At 38.9% G+C, this 19,357-nt stretch overlaps 1 protein-coding gene across 4 annotated transcripts in view; it reads right to left on the reverse strand.

Moving 5' to 3' along the window:
- The window catches only part of ZNF155 (zinc finger protein 155), a 71,102-nt gene that overhangs the window by 14,585 nt on the left and 37,160 nt on the right, over window positions 1-19,357 (reverse strand). For 3 of the 4 annotated variants that reach the window (XM_063620950.1, XM_063620951.1, XM_063620952.1), the window contains 3 exons: window positions 18,303-18,429; window positions 18,054-18,146; window positions 17,275-17,574 (listed from right to left, as the gene is read on the reverse strand). In XM_063620950.1, the coding sequence (XP_063477020.1) occupies window positions 17,275-17,574; window positions 18,054-18,146; window positions 18,303-18,336 (427 nt within the window). In that variant the 5' untranslated portion in view covers window positions 18,337-18,429. Of the gene's footprint in view, window positions 1-15,603; window positions 16,014-17,274; window positions 17,575-18,053; window positions 18,147-18,302; window positions 18,430-19,357 lie in introns of those variants that run through there. The other variant, XM_063620954.1, reaches the window with a different exon arrangement.

Below are 19,357 nucleotides of genomic sequence, written 5' to 3' on the forward strand. Positions count from 1 at the left end.
AGTGGCTGCTATTTCTATACCAGTTACAGCTGTATCCTTGCTCTATTCTTCCCTCCCAAGAGATAAAAATTTATTGACACGCTCAATCGTAGTAGGCAGGAAACTGTGCCTAATATATTAGGGTATATCTGGCATCAAAGGCCCTTTCTATCCCCCAGGTCCTTGCACTCTGGGCCTGTGATGGGAGGAGAAGCTGCCATAATCTGTGAAATGCCTTTGGGGTCATTCTTCCATTGTCTTGGAGAATAGGTCCTGGCTTCAGTTGACATGGCCAATTCATACTAAATTCATGAATTAATTGCTTGACCATACCCTTGTTTTCTTCAGGTTTCCTATTTTTTTTTCCAAAGTAGGTAGGCTGTAAACTTTTAAAAATTTTAGTTCTGTTTCCCTTTTAATTAATAATTATTTCAGTCATTTCTCACTTCTTGCCTTTTACTATGGGTAGTCAAGATTATTCAAGCAGCAACTTCAACACTTTGATTAGAAATTAATTCAGATAAATATTCAATTATATCATTCACAAATTCTACCTTCCATAAAACACTAGCACCTGAATATAATTCAGCCAAATTCTTTGTCCCTTTATAACAAGAAGCTCTCTTCTCTTCCAACAACATGTTCAACGTTTCTGACTGAGGTCTTCAGAATGGCCTTTACTGTCCATGTGTCTACCAACATTCTGATCATGACCACCTAGGTATGCTCTAACAAGATTGATGTTTTCTCTACAGTTCTTATTCTCTATTTCTGAGCCCTAACCAGAATTGTCCTTATCAATCCATTCATGGCAATGTAGGCTTTTCCTAGCATGCATGTAAAAACTCTTTTAGCCTCTATCCATTACACAGTTCCAAAAAGACTGCTACATTTTTAGATATTTGTTGCAGCAGCAACCCCACCTCTTGGTACCAATATTTTTTAGTCACAAAATATCATAGCCTGCCTGGCTTTTATTTTATTTTATTTTATTTTATTTTTTTTGAGACAGAGTCTTGCTCTGTTGCCCAGGCTGGAGTGCAGTGGCGTGACCTCAGCTCACTGCAAGCTCCGCCTCCCAGGTTCACGCCATTCTCCAGTCTCAGCCTCCCGAGTAGCTGGGACTACAGGTGCTTGCCACCATGCCCGGCTAATTTTTTTGTATTTTTGGTAGAGAAGAGGTTTCACCATGTTAGCCAGGATGGTCTCGATCTCCTGACCTTGTGATCCACCCATGTTGGCCTCCCAAAGTGCTGGGATTACAGGCGTGAGCCACCACTCCCGGCTGGCTTTTAAACAACAGAAGTCTATTCTTCACAGATCTGGAAACTGGGATCCAAGATCAAAGCACTGGCAGATTTTGTGTCAGGTAGTTGGCCACTTTCTTGTTCATAGGTAGCACCATATTGCTGTGTCTTCATTTGGTTGAAGTGACAAACAAGCTCCTTCTGGCATTTTTTATAAGGGTATTCATCCCGTGACCTAATCACCCTCCAAAGGCCCCACCTCCTATTAACATCACATTGAGGGTAATAATTTCAATACATGAATTTTGGTGGGCCACAAACATTAAGACCATTGCATACGCATCATGCAGTGTCAGAATTACTAATTCATATCATTGTAAAAAATAATTCAAAAGTAGAGTTCAACATTTTTTATAGTTCTTTTTGTCTTTAGACTGAGGATATATAGTCGAACACTGTACTGTTTAATAAGTTGCTTAAATTACTTCTTACTCTCACCTTTAGACTGTTTGTTATTGATTTGAAATACATTTAGGTTAATTTGTTATTCTATGGTTTTAACTTTCCTAGTTTATCTACAAATAAATCTCATTCTTGATTTTATATTATTGGGTATGTCAGTCATCAACATGTTCCCATGAGTCAATGCTCTACCACATATTATTCTCAGAGAAGTGCCACTCCCCTCCTTCCTACCCCTAAACCACTTCCACAGTGTTGCCACCTAACACCTTTATGTAACTAATTTTATTATTTTCATTACCACTTTTTTTAACAGAATAGATGTGTTTCTTATTTTCCCTTTTTACTTAAATGTTAGGGTAGTACACTTCTAACTCTTCTATGTTCACATAATAACATCTTGGAAATCACCTCATATGGAGTAATTTATTTTTAAAACTGCATAAATTCCACTGAGTGGTTTATTTAACAGTGCTGCAATTTATGGACATTTCAGTGACTTCCAATATTTTATTATTACAAATGATGCTGTTATAAATACACTTGCACATTTATATATTATCCCTGTTGAAGATACATCAGAAGAGTACATCCCAAAAAGCAGGATTGAAAGGTGAAGATGTTAACAGAAATACATTTTGTTGCATATTGTCAAGCTGCCTTAATTTTTTGGTACCATTTCCATTTGCAGAAGTAATGTATAAATATACTCTTGCCTTGAAACTAGCTAACAAAATGTGTTATTACAACATTTTTAAAGTTTTGCCAATCAAATGGTAAGAAGTGTATTTAAATTTCGTTTTAATTTATATTTCTTGTTTTTTAAATAACACAGAACATTTTTGCATATTTCTTGTGTCAGTATTATTTTTCTTTTTGTAAATTGTTCAAATCTATTACCCATTTTTATGTTGAGTTTTGGTCAGTTCGCCTCAATTTTTTTTTTTAGAACGAGGTCTTGCTATGTTGCCAAGGCTAGTCTTGAAGTCCTGGACTCAAACAATTCTCCCACCTCAGCCTTCTAAAGTGCTGATTTACTAACTAGGGCCAGCCAAAGGCTCAACCATCACTATCTTTCATTAACATTTTAATCATTTTTGGCTCTTCTGGGTCCTGATGGCAGAGAAACTTACATAGCAGCTGGGACACATTGCACAGACTTACCTTGGGTGAGTCAAAATGTTTTCAGGTCACACAAAATAGGCAAAGTAGCACGCCTCAATGAGGAATAAGTAGCATACAATAGCCCCAGTGGTCCACTAGGTGTTGTGACGCTATTTTTTGATTGTAGGAAGGGCTATATTCTACTTGCCCTACACCCAGAAGGGGTATCTCAATAGGCCTACATCAGTGAACTTGTGGAAATTTCACCAAGGTGAAAGGCCCATGCATTATTATAAGATTTATTTCTTCCCTCTGATACGTATGTATCTTACAAATATGCCTAGATTCCTTCCTGCTTCCTTCTCACCAGGCCCAATCATCAAAATATAAATGTGCCATTTGACAATAAGGAGTTAGTCATTGCCAAGAGGTTTGAATATTTCTCCTTTTGAGTACATAGTCACACGGGTTAATGGTTGTAGGGCCTTGTGAAGCACTCTGCAATGCACCAGGGTCCATCCTAATTCAGAACTGACCTCCCGTTTATTGAAGCAATTGTGGATTTGTAAACTGGACGTGTCTTAGAATTGATTTGGGAGATGTGATTCTGTTAGGTAATTCCAGTTGCATTTCTGTTTACTTGCAATAGAATCCTCCTGTCTATACAAATAAAGTAACAGTGTAATAGACTTCCCATCAAGTTATTTACTATGAATGCCAAGATCAACAACACAAGGTTAAGAAGCCATGCGTAATGACTGAAGCTTTCAGGTTATTCTGATTGAGCTGGAATTTGATGCCTTGACCTCATCTTTACATTTCTTTTTATTATTATTATTATTATACTTTAAGTTTTAGGGTACATGTGCACAACGTGCATAACCTCATCTTTTTCTTTCCCACTTTCTGAAGCACAAATAGGAGCAACTAGTAAATACCACTATAGTCCTTGTTTGACTATTATGTCCGAAACTAACAAATTCATAGTCATCCAGAATCATGCCTTCTATAGGTATATGCTTGGGATTATCCAATATATTTGGCATATATTTATCACCATGTCATGGCTTTAACAACCAATGCCCCATTTTCCACTGGAAATAAAGTCAATAGTGCCTTTAAACTAAAAAAGATGAGAAATCCAATTTGAGAAAACACAGAATCAATTTAGAAAACTCATTCTTAAGATTCTCTTCCTCTAGAACCACTTCTGGAACAAAAAAATCTTTTGGTCAGCGTTGAAACGGAGTAACAAAATCAATATGACATATACAAATGATTTATTGCAAGGAACTTTCTTATGCCACTGCGGGACTGGCTAAGCAATTGCAAAAACCATATGGCTATACCCCAGGATGGCTCAGATGGAACACTAACCCACGAGAGGAAGATGCCACTAAAAGGTGCAATATTTTTTTTTCAAAGAAGCTTCAGCTCTACTTTTAAATAATTTCAAGTGATTCATCAGGCCCACCGACATTATCTCACATAATATCCCTACTCAAAGCCAACTGATTATGAGCTAAATATCTACAAAATGCCTTCCCTATATATATATATATATATTAGTGTTTGATTAAATAACTAGGGACTGTAGTCTAGGCATGTTGTAATTAAAATTGATACCACACAGATCCTCATCAGCAGAAAACTGTTTAAGGAAAAATTAATATCCAGTACACCAGGATACAGCAGGCATTAGAAATGAGGTTGGAGGTCAACTTATTTATACAGCCTTTAACATTAGTGTCAAATTAGGACAATCCTGTTAGGAGCAAGTATGCTTAGTGTGTTCCTAGTTTTGTAAAATTCTATACAATTGTTACCTATATGCATAGATATGCTGAACCATCCTTACCAAAATATTCATACTTCCTATCTTCCACTTTCTTTTTTAGACTTTTCTGTACCAAAGTAATTGTTTCCAATGTCTAGGCATTATTCTTGCAAGTAAAATGAGTGTGTTTTTACTATAAAAATTAAAAACAACAACAAATCTATTCAGGAAGTTATTGTCATAGTGTATCAAAAAAACACACAAATGTTGTGGCACTTAACTCAAACCTTTAAATGGATATCCTACTAATACGGTCAGAGATTAATAACTTGGGAAGCTTCCCTTATTTTTCAAACACAGAGAATGAGACTCTGCAATAATTCCCAACTATAATAATGTACCCAATTTCAAAGTTAACATAGTGAACTCACCAGGGTCACACACATAAAAGGGACCCAGTCCATGGTGAGAAGTGGCAAGAAATACTGGCCACACAAAAGCTCAGGTACTACCTATGAAGCAAGGTATTCAGTATTCAGTTTTACTGAGAGTCAAATACTCATGCAGTCTGTGACACACAAATATGAATGATAAAAACAAATCAGCTGTTAGTATCATCTTGTGACCAGTTTGAGGACCCAGGCACACAAAAGGGTAGATGGAAGGCCTACCTATGGTATCTTTTGTTATAAAAATATTTTAAAATGTAATCTGATGAGTTTTATTTTACAAATAATTACCTTAGAGATGAACTATTATCTGGTAATTGTTTAAGAAAACCCCCCAAGACTGCAGGCCCTACTTTTCTGATACCACGTGCACAAAAAGTTAACACAGCAGGCATAAGTCAGACTGCTAACTTTAAAAAGAGCTGTTTGCAACACTGGCCTTTGGCTGGAGTCAAGGAACATGGGGTTTGAGAGAGTTGCCACGTTTCCATAATGGGTAAGAGTGGTTCACTGTGCCTAAACTCTACAATGCAGCTTATTTGGAACACTTGCTCTTCTTCTTAGAGTTGGGAATCTTGGTATGTACTAGACACATACCTACATAAGCAATCTCAATAAGAACCTGCGCTGCTGGTTGCCAATGAGCTTCCATTGTAGACATTTCACAAGTAGTATCACAATTCAATGCTAGAGGAGTTGAGTCTTATGTAACACCATGCAGAGAGGACTCTGGTAAGTTTGCTTCTGGTTTCCTCTAGACAACTGCCCATGAGCCATTTCCCTTTATAGATTCTGCTTTGTATCTTGTCACTGTAATATCGTTATAAGTACAACTAAACTCTCAGTTATTTCAGTAAATCACAGAACCCAGAGGTGGTCTTAGGGACCTCCAATCTACTATCCAAACTGGCACAGCATGAATATAGCATCATGAAAATATATTATTTAGAAAATTAATTATGAAAAGCTTATGTATCTCAACTACACACTTTGAAGAATGCCTTTTAACCTAATACAGTTAAGTTACACCGTGGTGTATAACTATGAATTGGCACCCAAATCAGCTCTTTCTCCAAGCTGGTTCCACACACTAAGAGACTGCTGCTGTCACGTTAAGTTCCCTGATCATGCACATCTGTTCTTCAAACAGATGTTTGAAAATCTGTTTTTTTAACTTTCACAACTATATATACCCACATTATTGCTATCACTAGGATTTGCTTGCTTCCTGACTTACGCCTAAAGCAGAATCACACACATTAGTTATGAAGGCAGTTGACCACACTCAGTCTGTATATCCAGGTGACCAGATACATTTTTTTGTTTTGAAATATGACTTCCACATCCCTATTCCTTAATTTTGAACTGTCATATGACAATGGAGAGCAATCTTATTCAGAGTCCTTATAGGTAAGTGATTAATATTAATAACTTTTCAAATTTTTCATCACATAACTGCTTTGGTAAAATTGATGTTCAATGAGAAATTTAAAACTGCATAAAATTATAAAATGAAAAATTCCAGCAAATACTCATTGCCAGGGAAAATGTCAGAATATTCATCCATAAATGATGTATGTACACACTAAAAATAACCAAATAAACAAACTCAGAAACGCAAAGACACTTAGTTTGTTATGAAGTCTACAATAGGATTTCCTAAGGCATACATTATGCTCTTCTCTTTTTATTGTACATCTATGTCATCATTTTACTGGCTTTGTGTTTTCATACGAATAAATGCACTTCACACAAATTCTTGTGGTTGAACACTTTTTCTTTCCATTTTAAAATGAAGTGACATCATCCATGTAATCTACTAATTTTCAGAGTTTTAATGTTGTAATTTTCTATCCTATGATTTCCAGGTCGAACAGTTGTACCTTATACATACTGCCATATACCACTTTCCAAAAAACCTATTCTTATGGCCAACAATAAAGAAGAGTATGTAAATGTTACTCCTGCTCCAATAATGAATATGTATGATGAAACTACCAAACTCCAACAAATTTTCTTGGTAGTTCATAGAGATGGGAAGAAGTAGAGTAGTAAGGTTGCCAAAAATTTTCCTTCAAATTTGGAAAAGCTTCTACCTGAGAAGTCTGATAAAAGAAATACTACAGCAATTAGAAGGCAATCATATTAAAGCCTGCATAGAAACACAGAATCACAAATCATGATCAATTCAAAACTTATTAGGAATGTTTTTTTTTAGATGAAGTCTTGCTCTGTTGCCCAGGCTGGAGTACAGCGGCACAATCTCGGCTCACTGCAACCTCCGCCTCCCAGGCTCAAGCGATTCTCATGCCTCAGCCTCTCAGGCAGCTGGGATTACAGGCACACACCACCACACCAGCTAATTTTTGTATTTTTAGTAGAGATGGGGTTTCGCCATGTTGACCAGGCTGATCTCGAACCCATGGCCTCAAGTGATCCACCCACCTCAGCCTCCCAAATTGCTGGGATTACAAGAGTGAGCCGCCATGCCCGGCCTTTACTAGAAAAATTTTTGTCAATGTAACTACATCTGCCACATTAGAAATGTTACTGTGGGCTGGGTGTGGTGGCTCATGCCTATAATTCCCGCACTTTGGGAGGCTGAGGTAGGAGGACTGCCTGAGCCTAGAAGTTCAAGACCAGCCAAGCAACATGGTGAGACTGTCTCTATTCCTTAAAAATAATTTTTTAAAAGAAAAAAGTGTTTACTGTGAATCCTGCCTTAAAACTGTTGAAAAAACTTAATTGTACAATATGCAGTGGTCTATTACAAAATCTTTTCACCTTGTATTGTGAGAAAAATGACAAATTATTGTTAAATTTATACTGTATACAATCAAGGGAACACTAGATAGCGTCCCAAATAATAAGAATCCGACTTGAGAACAGGGGATGAGGGGAAGCCAGGAGCCAAGTGGAATAAGATAATAATCAAAATAAAGGTCTAGATTGCAGTGCTGAGTGTACCCTGCATTTCAACTCATGTTTCCATAAATTATTTCTTGCATGGTTTCTCCTTTTTAATACTATTATTTATTTTTTTCTTCAACTTTTAAGTTCAGGGGTACATGTGCAGGATGTGCAGGTTTGTTACATAGGTAAATGTGAGCCATGGTGGTTTGCTGCACAGATCAATCTATCACCTAGGTATTAAGCCCAGCATCCATTAGCTATTCTGCCTGATGCCCTCCCTCCCTCCACCCCTCCAAGAGGCCCCAGTGTGCGTTGTTTCCCACCATGTGTCCATATGTTCTCATCATTCAGCTCCCACTTATAAGTGAGAACATACAGTGTTTGGTTTTCTGTTCCTGTGTTAATTTGCTGAGGATAATGGCTTCTAGCTCCATCCATGTCCTGGATGATCTCATTTCTTTTTATGTTTGCATAGTATTCCATGGTCTATATGTATGACATTTTCTTTATCCAGTCTATCATTGATGGGCATTTGGGTTGACTCCATGTCTTTGTTATTTTGAATAGTGCTGTAGTGAACATACAAGTGCATGTATCTTTCTAATAGAATGATTTATAATTTGGGGGTATATATTACAGTAATGAGATTGCTGGGCAAAATGGTATTTCTGCCTCTAAATCTTTGAGGAATTGCCACACTGTCTTCCACAATGGTTCAACTAATATATACTCCCACTAACAATGTGAAAACATTCCTTTTTCTCCCCAACTTCACCAACAACTGTTGCTTTTTGACTTTTTTTTTGAGACACAGTTTCACTCTGTTGCCCAGGCTGAAGTGCAGTGGCATGACCTTGACTCACTGCAACCTCTGCCTCCTGGGTTCAACCAATTCTCATGCCTCAGCCTCCCAAGTAGCTGGGATTATAGGCATGCACCACCATATCCAGCTAATTTTTGTATTTTTAGTAGAGACGGGTTCGTTTTGCCATGTTGGCCAGGCTGGTCCCCAACTCCTGACCTCAAGTGATCCACCCACCTCAGCCTCCCAAAGGTTTGGGATTACAGCACTTTGAGCCACTGCACCTGGCTTCTTTTTGACTTTTTTATAATTGCTATTTTGACTGACGTGAGACAGTATCTCATTGTGGTTTTGATTTGCATTTATCTAATGATAGTGATGTTGAGCTTTTTTTTCATGTTTGTCAGCCACATGTATGTCTTCTTTTGAGAAGTGTCTGTTCATGTCTTTTGCTCACTTTTTAATGGATTTTTTTCTCATAAATTTGTTTAAGTTCCTTGTAGGCTCTGTAAGATGGACAGATTGCAAAGATCTTCTCCCATTCTGTAGGTTGTCTGTTCACCCTGATAATAGTTTCTTTTGGTGTGCAGAAGCTATTTAATTTAATTAGATCCCATTTGTCAAATTTTGCTTTTGTTGCAATTGCTTTTGGTGTTTTCATCATGAAATCTTTGCCTGTCCCTATGTCCTGGTTTGTATTGCCTAGATTTTCTTCTGGAGTTTTTATAGTTTTGGGTTTTATAAGTTTTAAATCCATCTTAATTTTTGTATAATGTGTAAGGAAGGGGTCCAGTTTCAATTTTCTGTGCATGGCTAGCCAGTTCTCCCAGCACCGTTTATTAAATAGGGAATCATTTCCCCATTGCTTGTTTTTGTCAGGTTTGTTGAGTATCAGATGGTTGTAGGTGTGTGGTCTTATTTCTGAGTTCTCTATTCTGTTCCATTTGTCTATGTGTCTGTTTTTGTTCCAGTTCCATGCTGTTTTGGTTACTGTTGCCTTGGAGTATAGTTTGAAGTTGGGTTGCATGATGCCTCCATATTTTTTTTTTTTTTTGCTTAGAATTGTCTTGACTATTTGGGCTATTCTTTGGTTCCACATGAATTTTAAAATAGGTCTTTTTTCTAATTCTGTGAAGAATGTCAATGGTAGTTTAATGGGAATAGCATCGAATCTATAAATTACTTTGGGCAGTATGGCCATTTCACAATATTGATTCTTCCTATCGATGAGCATGAAATGTTTTTCCATTTGTGTCCTCTCTGATTTCTTTGAGCAGTGGTTTGTAGTTCTCCTTGAAGGGGTCCTTCACTTCCCTTGTTAGCTGTATTCCTAAGTATCTTATTCTTTTTGTAGCAATTGTGAATGGGAGTTCATTCGTGATTCGGCTCTCTGCTTATCTGTTGTTGGTGTATAGGAATGCTAGCAATTTTGCACATTGATTTTGTATCCTGAGATTTTGCTGAAGTTGTTTATCAGCTTAAAAAGCTTTTGGGTTGAGACGATGGGGTTTTCTAGACATAGGATCATGTCATCTGCAAACAAAGGTACTGTTGTGACTTCCTCTCTTTCTATTTGAATACGCTTTATTTCTTTCACTTGTCTGACTTGACTGGCCAGAACTTCCAATACTGTGTTGAATAGGAGTGGGGAAAGGGCGGGGCGGGGGGCGGTCCTTGTCTTGGGCCAGTTTTCAAGGGGAATGATTACAATTTTTGCCCATTCAGTATGATATTGGCTGTGGGTTTGTAATCTATGGCTCTTATTATTCTGAGGTATGTTCCTTCAGTACCTAGTTTATAGAGAGCTTTTAGCATGAAGGGATGTTGAATTTTATCAAAGGCCTTTTCTGCATCTATTGAGATAATCATGTGATTTTTGTCTTTGGTTCTCTTTATGTGATCACATTTATTGATTTGCATATGTTGAACGAATCTTGCATCCTGGGGATGAAGCCAACTTGATTGTGGTGGATAAGCTTTTTGATGTGCTGCTGGATTCAGTTTGCCAGTATTTTATTGAGGATTTTTGCATTGACAGTTATCAGCAATATTGGCCTTAAGTTTTCTTTATTTGTTTTATCTCTGCCAGGTTTTGGTATCAGGATGATGCTGGCCTCATATAAAGAGTTAAGGAGGAATTCCTTCTTTTCAATTGTTCGGAATAGTTTCAGTAGAAATGGTACCAGCTCTTTTTTGTACCTCTGTTAGAATTCAGCTGTAAATTTGTCTGGTCCTGCGCTTTTTTTTTTTTTGGTAGACTATTACTGCCTCAATTTCAGAAGTCGTTATTGGTCTATTCAGGGATACAATCTCTTCCAGGTTCAGCCTTGGGAGGGTGTATGTTTCCAGAAATTTATTCATTTTTTTCTAGATTTTCTAGTTTATGTGCAGAGAGGTGTTTATAATATTTTCTGATGGTTGCTTGTATTTCTGTGGGGTCAGTGGTGATATCTCCTTTATCATTTCTGATTGAGTTGGTTTCTTCTCTCTTTTCTTATTAGTCTAGCTAGCAGTTTTGTTAATTTTTGAAAGTTTTTTGTGTCTCTGTCTCCTTGAGTTCTGCTCTGATCTTATTTCCTGTATTCTGCTAGCTTTGAGACTTGTTTGTTTCTGGTTCTCTATTTTAGTTGTGATGTTAAGGTGCTAACTTGAGATCTTTCTAGCTTTTTGATGTGGGCATTTAGTGCTATTAATTTCTGTCTTAACACTTCTTTAGCTGCATCCCAGAGATTGTGGTACATTGTGTCTTTATTCTCATTAGTTTCAAATAATTTATTGATTTATGCCTTAATTTCAGTATTTATCCAAGAGTCATTCAGAAGCAGGTTATTCAATTTCCACATAGTTGTGTGGTTCTCAGTTAATTTCATTAATTTTTTGGATGAATTTCTTAATCTTGAGTTCAATTTGATTGTGCTATGGTCTGAGAGACTGTTATGATTTCAGTTCTTTTGCATTTGCTGAGGAGTGTTTACTTCCGATTATGTGATCAATTTTTAAGTGCCATGTGGTGATGAGAAAAATGTATATTCTGTTGTTTTGGAGTGGAGAGTTCTGCAGATATCTATCAGGTCTGCTTAATCCAGAGCTGAGTTAAGTTCCTCAATATCTTTGTAAATTTTTCATCTCAATGATCTAATATTGTCAATGGAGCGTTAAAGTCTCCCACTATTATTGTGTGGGAGTCTAAGTCTCTTTGTAGGTCTCTATGAACTTACTTTATGAATCTGGGTCCTCTGCTATTGGGTGTGTATATATATTTAGAATAGTTAGCTCTTCTTGTTGAACCATTTGCCATTATGTAATGCCTTGCTTTGCCCTTTTTTTTTTTTATCTTTGTTGTTTTAAAATCTGTTTTGTCACAAACTAGGATTGTGACTCCTGCTTTGATTTCCATTTTCTTGGTAAATTTTCCTCATCCTTTTATTTTGAGCCTATGTGTGTCTTTGCACATGTGATGGGTCTCTCGAAGACAGCGTATCCATCAGTCTTGGCTCTTTATCCAGCTTGCACTTCTGTGTCTTTCAACTGGGGCATTTAGCCTATTTACATTTGACATTAGTATTGTTATGTGTGAATGTGATCCTGCCATCATGATGCTAGCTGGTTATTTTGCAGACTTGTTTATGTGGTTGCTTTATAGTGTCATTTGTCTACGTACTTCAGTGTGTTTTTGTAGTGGCTGGTAATGGTTTTTTTCTTTCCATATTTAGTGCTTCCTTCAGGAACTCTTGCAAGGCAGGCCTGGTGGTGATGAATTCTGTCAGCATTTGCTTGTCTGAAAAAGATCTTATTTCTTTGCACATAAAGCTTACTTTGGCCAGATATTAAATTCTGGCAAATAATTCTTTAAGAATGCTGAATATTGACCCCCCAGAATCTTCTGGCTTGTAGGGTTCCCACTGAGATATCTGCTATTAGTCTGATGGGCTTCCCTTTGTAGGTGACCTGACCTTTCATTCTCTCTGACTGCCGTTTACTTTTAATTTTGACCTTGGAGAATCTGACGATTATGTGTCTAGAGGTTGATCTTCTCATAGAGTATCTTACTAGGGTTCTCTGCATTTCCTAAATTTGAATGTTAGCCTGTCATGCTAGGTTTGGAAAGTTCTCCTGGATAACATCCTAAAGTATGTTTCCAACTTGTTTCCATTCTCCCCATCTCTTTCAGGTTCCGCAATCAGTCACAGGTTCAGTCTTTCTACATAACTCCATATTTTTTTGGAGGTTTTGTTCATTACCCTTCATTCTTTCTGTATTCTTCTCTGCCTGTCTTATGTCAGAAAGATAGTCTTCAAGCTCTGAGTCTCTTTCCTCCTCTTGGTCTATTCTACTATCAATACTTGTAATTGCATTGTTAAGTTCTTGTGTTGTGTTTTTCAGCTCCATCAGGTCGGCTTTGTTCCTCCTCTCAACTGGCTATTCTGGTCATCAGCTCCTGTATTGTTTTATCATGATTCTTAGCTTCTTTGCATTGGGTTATGCCATGCTCCTTTAGCTCAGCAAAGTTCATTATTACCCACTTTCTGAGGCCTACTTCTGTCAATTCAGCCATCTCAGCCTCAGCCCAGTTCTGTACCCTTGCTGAAGAGGTGCTGTAGTCATTTGGAGAAGAGGCACTCTGGCTTTCTGAGTTTTCAGCATTTTTGTGTGTTGACTTTTTATCATATTTCTGGGCTTATCTACCTTCAATCTTGAGGCTGCTGACCCTTGAATGGGGTTTTTGTGGGGTCTTTTTGTTGATGTTCTTGTTGTTTTCTGCCTGTTTTTCTTTTAACAGTCAAGCCACTGACTGTTAGCAACTGTAGGGCTGCCACGGTTTGCTGGGGTCTGCTCGAGACCCTAGTTGCCTCAGTTTTTCCTATGCCTGGAGGTATCACCAGTGAAAGCTGCAAAACAGCAAAGATGGCAGCCTTCTCCTTCCTTTAGAAGCTCTGTCCTGGGGGATACTGACCAGTTGCTGGCCTGAAGACTCCTGTAGGTGTCTACAGACTCCTGTTGGGAGGTCTCACTGAGTCAGGAGGAACAGGATCAGGGACCTACTTACAGATGCAGTCTGGCTGTTTTTGGTACAGCAGGTGTGCTGCACAGTGGGGAGGACCCTTCCTCATCCAGATTGCCCAGACTCTCCAAAGCCAGCAGGCTGGAACAGCTTTGTCAACCAAACCATAGAGACAGTGGTCACCACTGCCCTGGGAGCTCCATACGAGGTAGAGATTAGATTTCTGTCAGTATAAGCCTGGCTGGAGTGACTAAAGGCCCCCCACAGGGAGGCCCCACACAGTGGGGAGGAATGGATCACGGTCCTACTTAAAGAAGCAGTCTGGGTCAGGGGCAGTGGCTCATGCCTGTAATCCTAGCACTTTGGAAGGCCGAGGCAGGCTGATCACCTGAGGTCAGGAGTTCAAGACCAGCCTGGCCAACATGGTGAAACCCTGTCTCTATGAAAAATACAAAAATTAGCCAGGTGTGGTGGTACATGCCTGTAATCCCAGCTACTTGGGAGGCTGAGGCAGGAGAATTGCTTGAACCCAAGAGGTGGAGTTGCCATGAGCCAAGAGCGCACCACTGCACTCCAGTCTGAGCAACACAGTGAGACTCCATCTCAAAAAAAAAAAAAAAAAAAAAAAGGCAGCAGTCTGGGCATGATCTGGCAAAGCAGGTGTGCTGTGTTGGGCAGGGAGAATCCTCTCCTTGTCCAGACAACCTGGTCTCTCCAGAGCCGGCAGGCTGGAACACTGAGTAGACTGAACCACAGAAATGGTGGCCAGCCTTCCCCTCAGGAGCTCCCTCCTATTTCAGGCTGAAGCCTGTTGTTGTTGGTTCAAATTCCAAGCCAGTGAATTTTGTGAGGTACCATGGAAGTGGGGCCCAGAGAATGTTGTTGCCTGGCTCCCTGGATTCAGCCGCCTTCCTAGGGGAATATAAGGATGAATCTGCCACCTTGCCAGGAATTCTGGGGCTGCAGCATGTAAACCTCCTGGGTCTCTGTGTGTGCCTGAGAGGCTGCTCTGCCAAAACTCCACACAGCTCTGCGTATCAAACCCAAGGCCCTGGTGGCATGGGCTCACAAGATCTCCTGACCCACGGGTTGCAAAGATCCTTGAGTAACATGGTTTCCTGGGTGGGGTCGCACAATCACTCACCGCTTCCCTTGGGTGGGGGTGAGGTTTCCTTTGGCTCCATGCCACACCGGGTGGGCCATAACTCCACCCTTCTTTTCTTCATTCTCTGTGGGTTGAACTGATTGCCCAGTCAGTCCCAATGAGAACCTAGATATTTCAGTTGAAGGTGCTGAATTTACTTGTCATTTTCACTCCTCTCTATGAGTACCATAAACCACAGCTGCTTCTAATTGGCCATCTTGGTCCATCCCAGGTTTCCTCTTTTAGATACAATTTTGAAATATGTTTTCTCCTTTTGATCCTTTAATATCATGTCTCTGATATTTCAAAAGATATGAAGCCCAGCCAAAGCTCTTTCTACATCTCTTACATGTACCAAACACACATACAAAGTGCCAATCAGTGTTAAGGTTGTGAAGATTCTGCAGCAAAGATACATGCAGCTTATATTCTAGCCAACATCAATTTTGACATGTCCATCAACAGAGATTTGTAAATGCCTGAACAAACTCCTATTCTTTCTAAGGCCTGTCTCTTGAATAACTGTAATTGCCAAATTTCTGAATGAAGCCCCAACTTACAAAGGTTCTGTGCTACAGTTGTTCTGAAACCACATGGGTATGCTGAACTATGGCTGAAACACTGACTTCAACTTAAATATTTTCCCCTGAGACTGTATGAAATGTATCATCAGCATGGATTCTGTAATAAGCTATGAGATATGAACTCAAAGTGAAGTGCTTACCACATGTATCAAATTTTTAATGCTTCTCCCATTGTGAACTCTCAGATGAGCTTGCAATTGAGAAGACTATCACAGATATCACATTACTAAGGTTTCTCTTGAAAGTGAACACTCCGATGAAGTTGAAGACTTTGAGGCATGACTGAAGCACATGGCAATCTCCCCACACTTCCTGGGTTCCCTGCCATATGGACCCTCTGATGCATATCAAGTCAAGTGCCTGTTGTAGTACATCCCACGCTCCTCACATTTGTATGGATTATCTCCATTGTGGACTTTTTTCTTGGTCTTTAAGATATGATCTATGTACAGCGCTCTTCCCATAGTTCTCATATTTGAATGGTTTTTCTCTGCTGTGGAGAATAGATGGATCAGATGAGTTGAGGCCCAGCCAAAGCCCTTCCCACACTTCTCACATTTATATGGCTTTTCTCCCACATAGAGTTACTAATGTAAATGATGCTGTGAATTCTGAGTAGATCTCTTCCCACACTCCACGTTTCAGTGGCTTTTCTCCACTGTGGAGTCTCTGATGTTTCAAAAGACATGAAGCCCAGCCAAAGCTCTTTCCACATTCCTTACAATTATAGGGCCGCTCTCCCCTGTGGACCCTCTGGTGCATGTCAAGATTAAATTTACTGTTGTACCCCTTCTCACACTGCCCACATTTGTATAGCTTTTCTCCAGTATGGCATGTCTGATGGGAATGAAGTTGTGAACTCTGAGTAAATCTCTTTCCACACTCTTCACATTTGAAAGGTTTTTCTCCACTGTGGAGTCTCTGATGTTTCAAAAGACAGGAGGCCCAGCCAAAGCTCTTGTCACATTCCTTACAATTATAGGGTCTTTCACCCGTGTGGACCCTCTGGTGAAACTCGAGATCCAACTTCCTTTTATAGTCCTTACCACACTCCTCACACTTATATGGCTTTTCTCCATTGTGGGATCTCTGATGGGAAGATCGTTGTGAATTTGTATAAAATCCCTTCCCACATTCTTCACATTTGAAGGGTTTTTGTCCACTGTGGACTTGCTGATGGTTCAAAAGACATGAGGACCATCTGAAGGTCTTCCCACATTCTTTACAATTATATGGTTTCTCTCCTGTGTGGATCGTCTGATGCTTACAAAAATCTCGCCTACAAATGAAGCCTTTTCCACATTGCTCACATTTGTATGGCTTCTCTCCTATGTGGACCATGGAATGACTATTAAGTGCTGATCTCTGACGAAAGTTCTTGCCACATGTATCACATCTGAATGGTTTTTCTCCTGTGTGAACCATGGAATGCCTATTAAGTCTTGATCTAACACGGAAGTTCTTCCCACATATATCACATTTGAATGGCTTCTCCCCAGTATGGATTCTCTGATGTTCCTGAAGCTGTGAATCGTGAATGAAGGCTTTCCCACATTCCTCACAATTATAAGGTTTCTCTCCTGTGTGTAATTTGCAATGAACATTAAGTGCTGATCTACTATGGAAGCCTTTCCCACATTGCCCACATTTGAATGGTTTCTCTCCAGTGTGGACCCTCTGATGAGTTTGCAGATGTGAGCTCTGATTAAATTCCTTACCACACACATCACACTTATGGCATTTTTCTCCCATATGCACTCTCTGATGAATACGAAGGGCTGAGATGTAACAGAAGCTTTTTCCACACTCACCACATGTATGAGATTTCTCTCCTGAGTGTGATTGTTGATGAAGATCAAAGACAGAAACATCACTGAAAGACTGTTTACATTCATTACACTGGTAAGGTTTCTGTTGCACATGACTTATAGATAGTCCTGCCTCAATCTGGCAGGGGACATCACTTTCTTTGAAGAACTGAGAGCTGTTCGTTATGGAATTTTGACACCTGGTTAGGTCACTTGCAATTTGTTCCCATATTTGCTGACAGGACCACTCTTCATGTGGTCCTGCTTCTGGAACAGTCTCCATCTCAATTTGGATCTTGCCTCCTAAAAAGACACAGAATTAATATATGTGGGCAAGTGAAGCCCTGTTCAATGTTTTCAAGATTTCACACTTAGGACATGGCATTAAACTTTAATGAATACAGGAAACATTAAGTTCATGTTTTCTGAGTGCACTATGGTCTTTGGTTTTCAAGAGACCAACTTAGAACCACATCACATCTCATATGTAAAATCCTTGGTAGAAATAAAAGACTGAATTAAATAATTAATAACATACACACATTTAACCTGTTACTAATTCTGGTAAATTTCATAGTCTAAAATCTTGTATGATAAATTATGAAACTAATAAAATATGAACATGAATAATGAACCCAAAGGAATTTTAAAGAAGAAAGGCAGTTGCAATAATTCAGGAAAGCAGTTTGGCAATTTAGACCAGGGTGATGGAAATAGGCATGGACAGAAGTAAAACAGATGGAAAAGTCATGTACAAGGATGCACAGTTACTTGGTTCTTACCTGAATTCCCTTCTCTTTGGCTTGTTGTCTTTATCATCCAAAACTTTTCCTTCCTTAAGAGGTGGAAAGTATCTTGGTGGAATGGTTGATTCCCTGTGAACATGCAGTGACATGCTTAATTCCAACCCATTGTAGGTAATATCTAGGGAAAATTTACTAGAAATTTAGATTCCCAATGCATACTCAAACTTGGAATACAAAGCCATTCCTGGGGCCTAACGTTCTGTTATAGAGGGTGCCTGTCCTCACCTACTGAGAGCAGGTTCCTGAAGTTCTCTAGCATCACATCTCAGTACAGCTTCCTCTGGGCAGGGTCCAGCAGTCCCAGCTCCTCCTCAGTGAAGACCACAGCCACATCTTTGAAGGTCACTGCCTCCTAAAATATCCAACATACAAAACCTAAACCTTACGACCAGTGATTATTCAAAGAAGGGTGGCACTAAGTAGGCAAAAGGGACAGGTGTGGTAAGTTGTCCTAGATCTTGAGGGATGTAGGTCAACAAACAGATTTCCCACTCATTCTGCCTATATCCTGACAATGACATACACTGATTTTCATGAGTTCCATCTTTAGTTGAATGATATAAGAGAAGTCCTGTACTTTTACTTTGTGCACTCATTGAGTCTACTTGTAAGTAGCCCTCTAGGACTCTAAATGCTGCCTCCTGGGCTACAGGTATTTAGATTTTAGTGTGTTGCCAATTGCCCCAGTAACATTTAGAAGTTTAGTCCCAACTTTGATAATTTCCATTGTCTTTCTCTCTTCCATTGTCTTCCTTTCGTACTCAAACTGTGGATGTTGTTAACTTTTCTTTAATATCTGTCAAATTAACCAGTTTATGGTGACCTGTGTGGGACAGCTATGCAGTGCATCCTCTATACTCTCAAGGCACAAACTACATACATTAGTTGCATCATTCAATGTCATGATATGGAACTATCATGCCTCAGGGCACATCCCAAAGCTCTGTCCCTTCCTAGATGTGTGGCTTTGGACAAGCTCACCTACGTGCATTAGTTTCCTGTCTGTATAATGATTTTCAGCTGGTATTATTTTTTCAAGGATTAAAGAAGGAAATATATATAGCATTGGGAAAACTGTATGGCAAAGACTAAGTATTTAATAAATATTATCTATTTTTATTATTTTTATTATAACTGTCATTATTGTTATTTATTTCATCTCATTTCATATCTGCATAGTATTCCGGGGCAAAAATCATCTTTTATTTAAATAATGAATACTTCATATTAAATATTTTTCATTATCAATCCTGTAAAGAAAATAATTTTATATAGATTTT

This window comes from Symphalangus syndactylus, chromosome 17, assembly GCF_028878055.3.
Source record: "Symphalangus syndactylus isolate Jambi chromosome 17, NHGRI_mSymSyn1-v2.1_pri, whole genome shotgun sequence".
NCBI lineage: Eukaryota > Metazoa > Chordata > Mammalia > Primates > Hylobatidae > Symphalangus > Symphalangus syndactylus.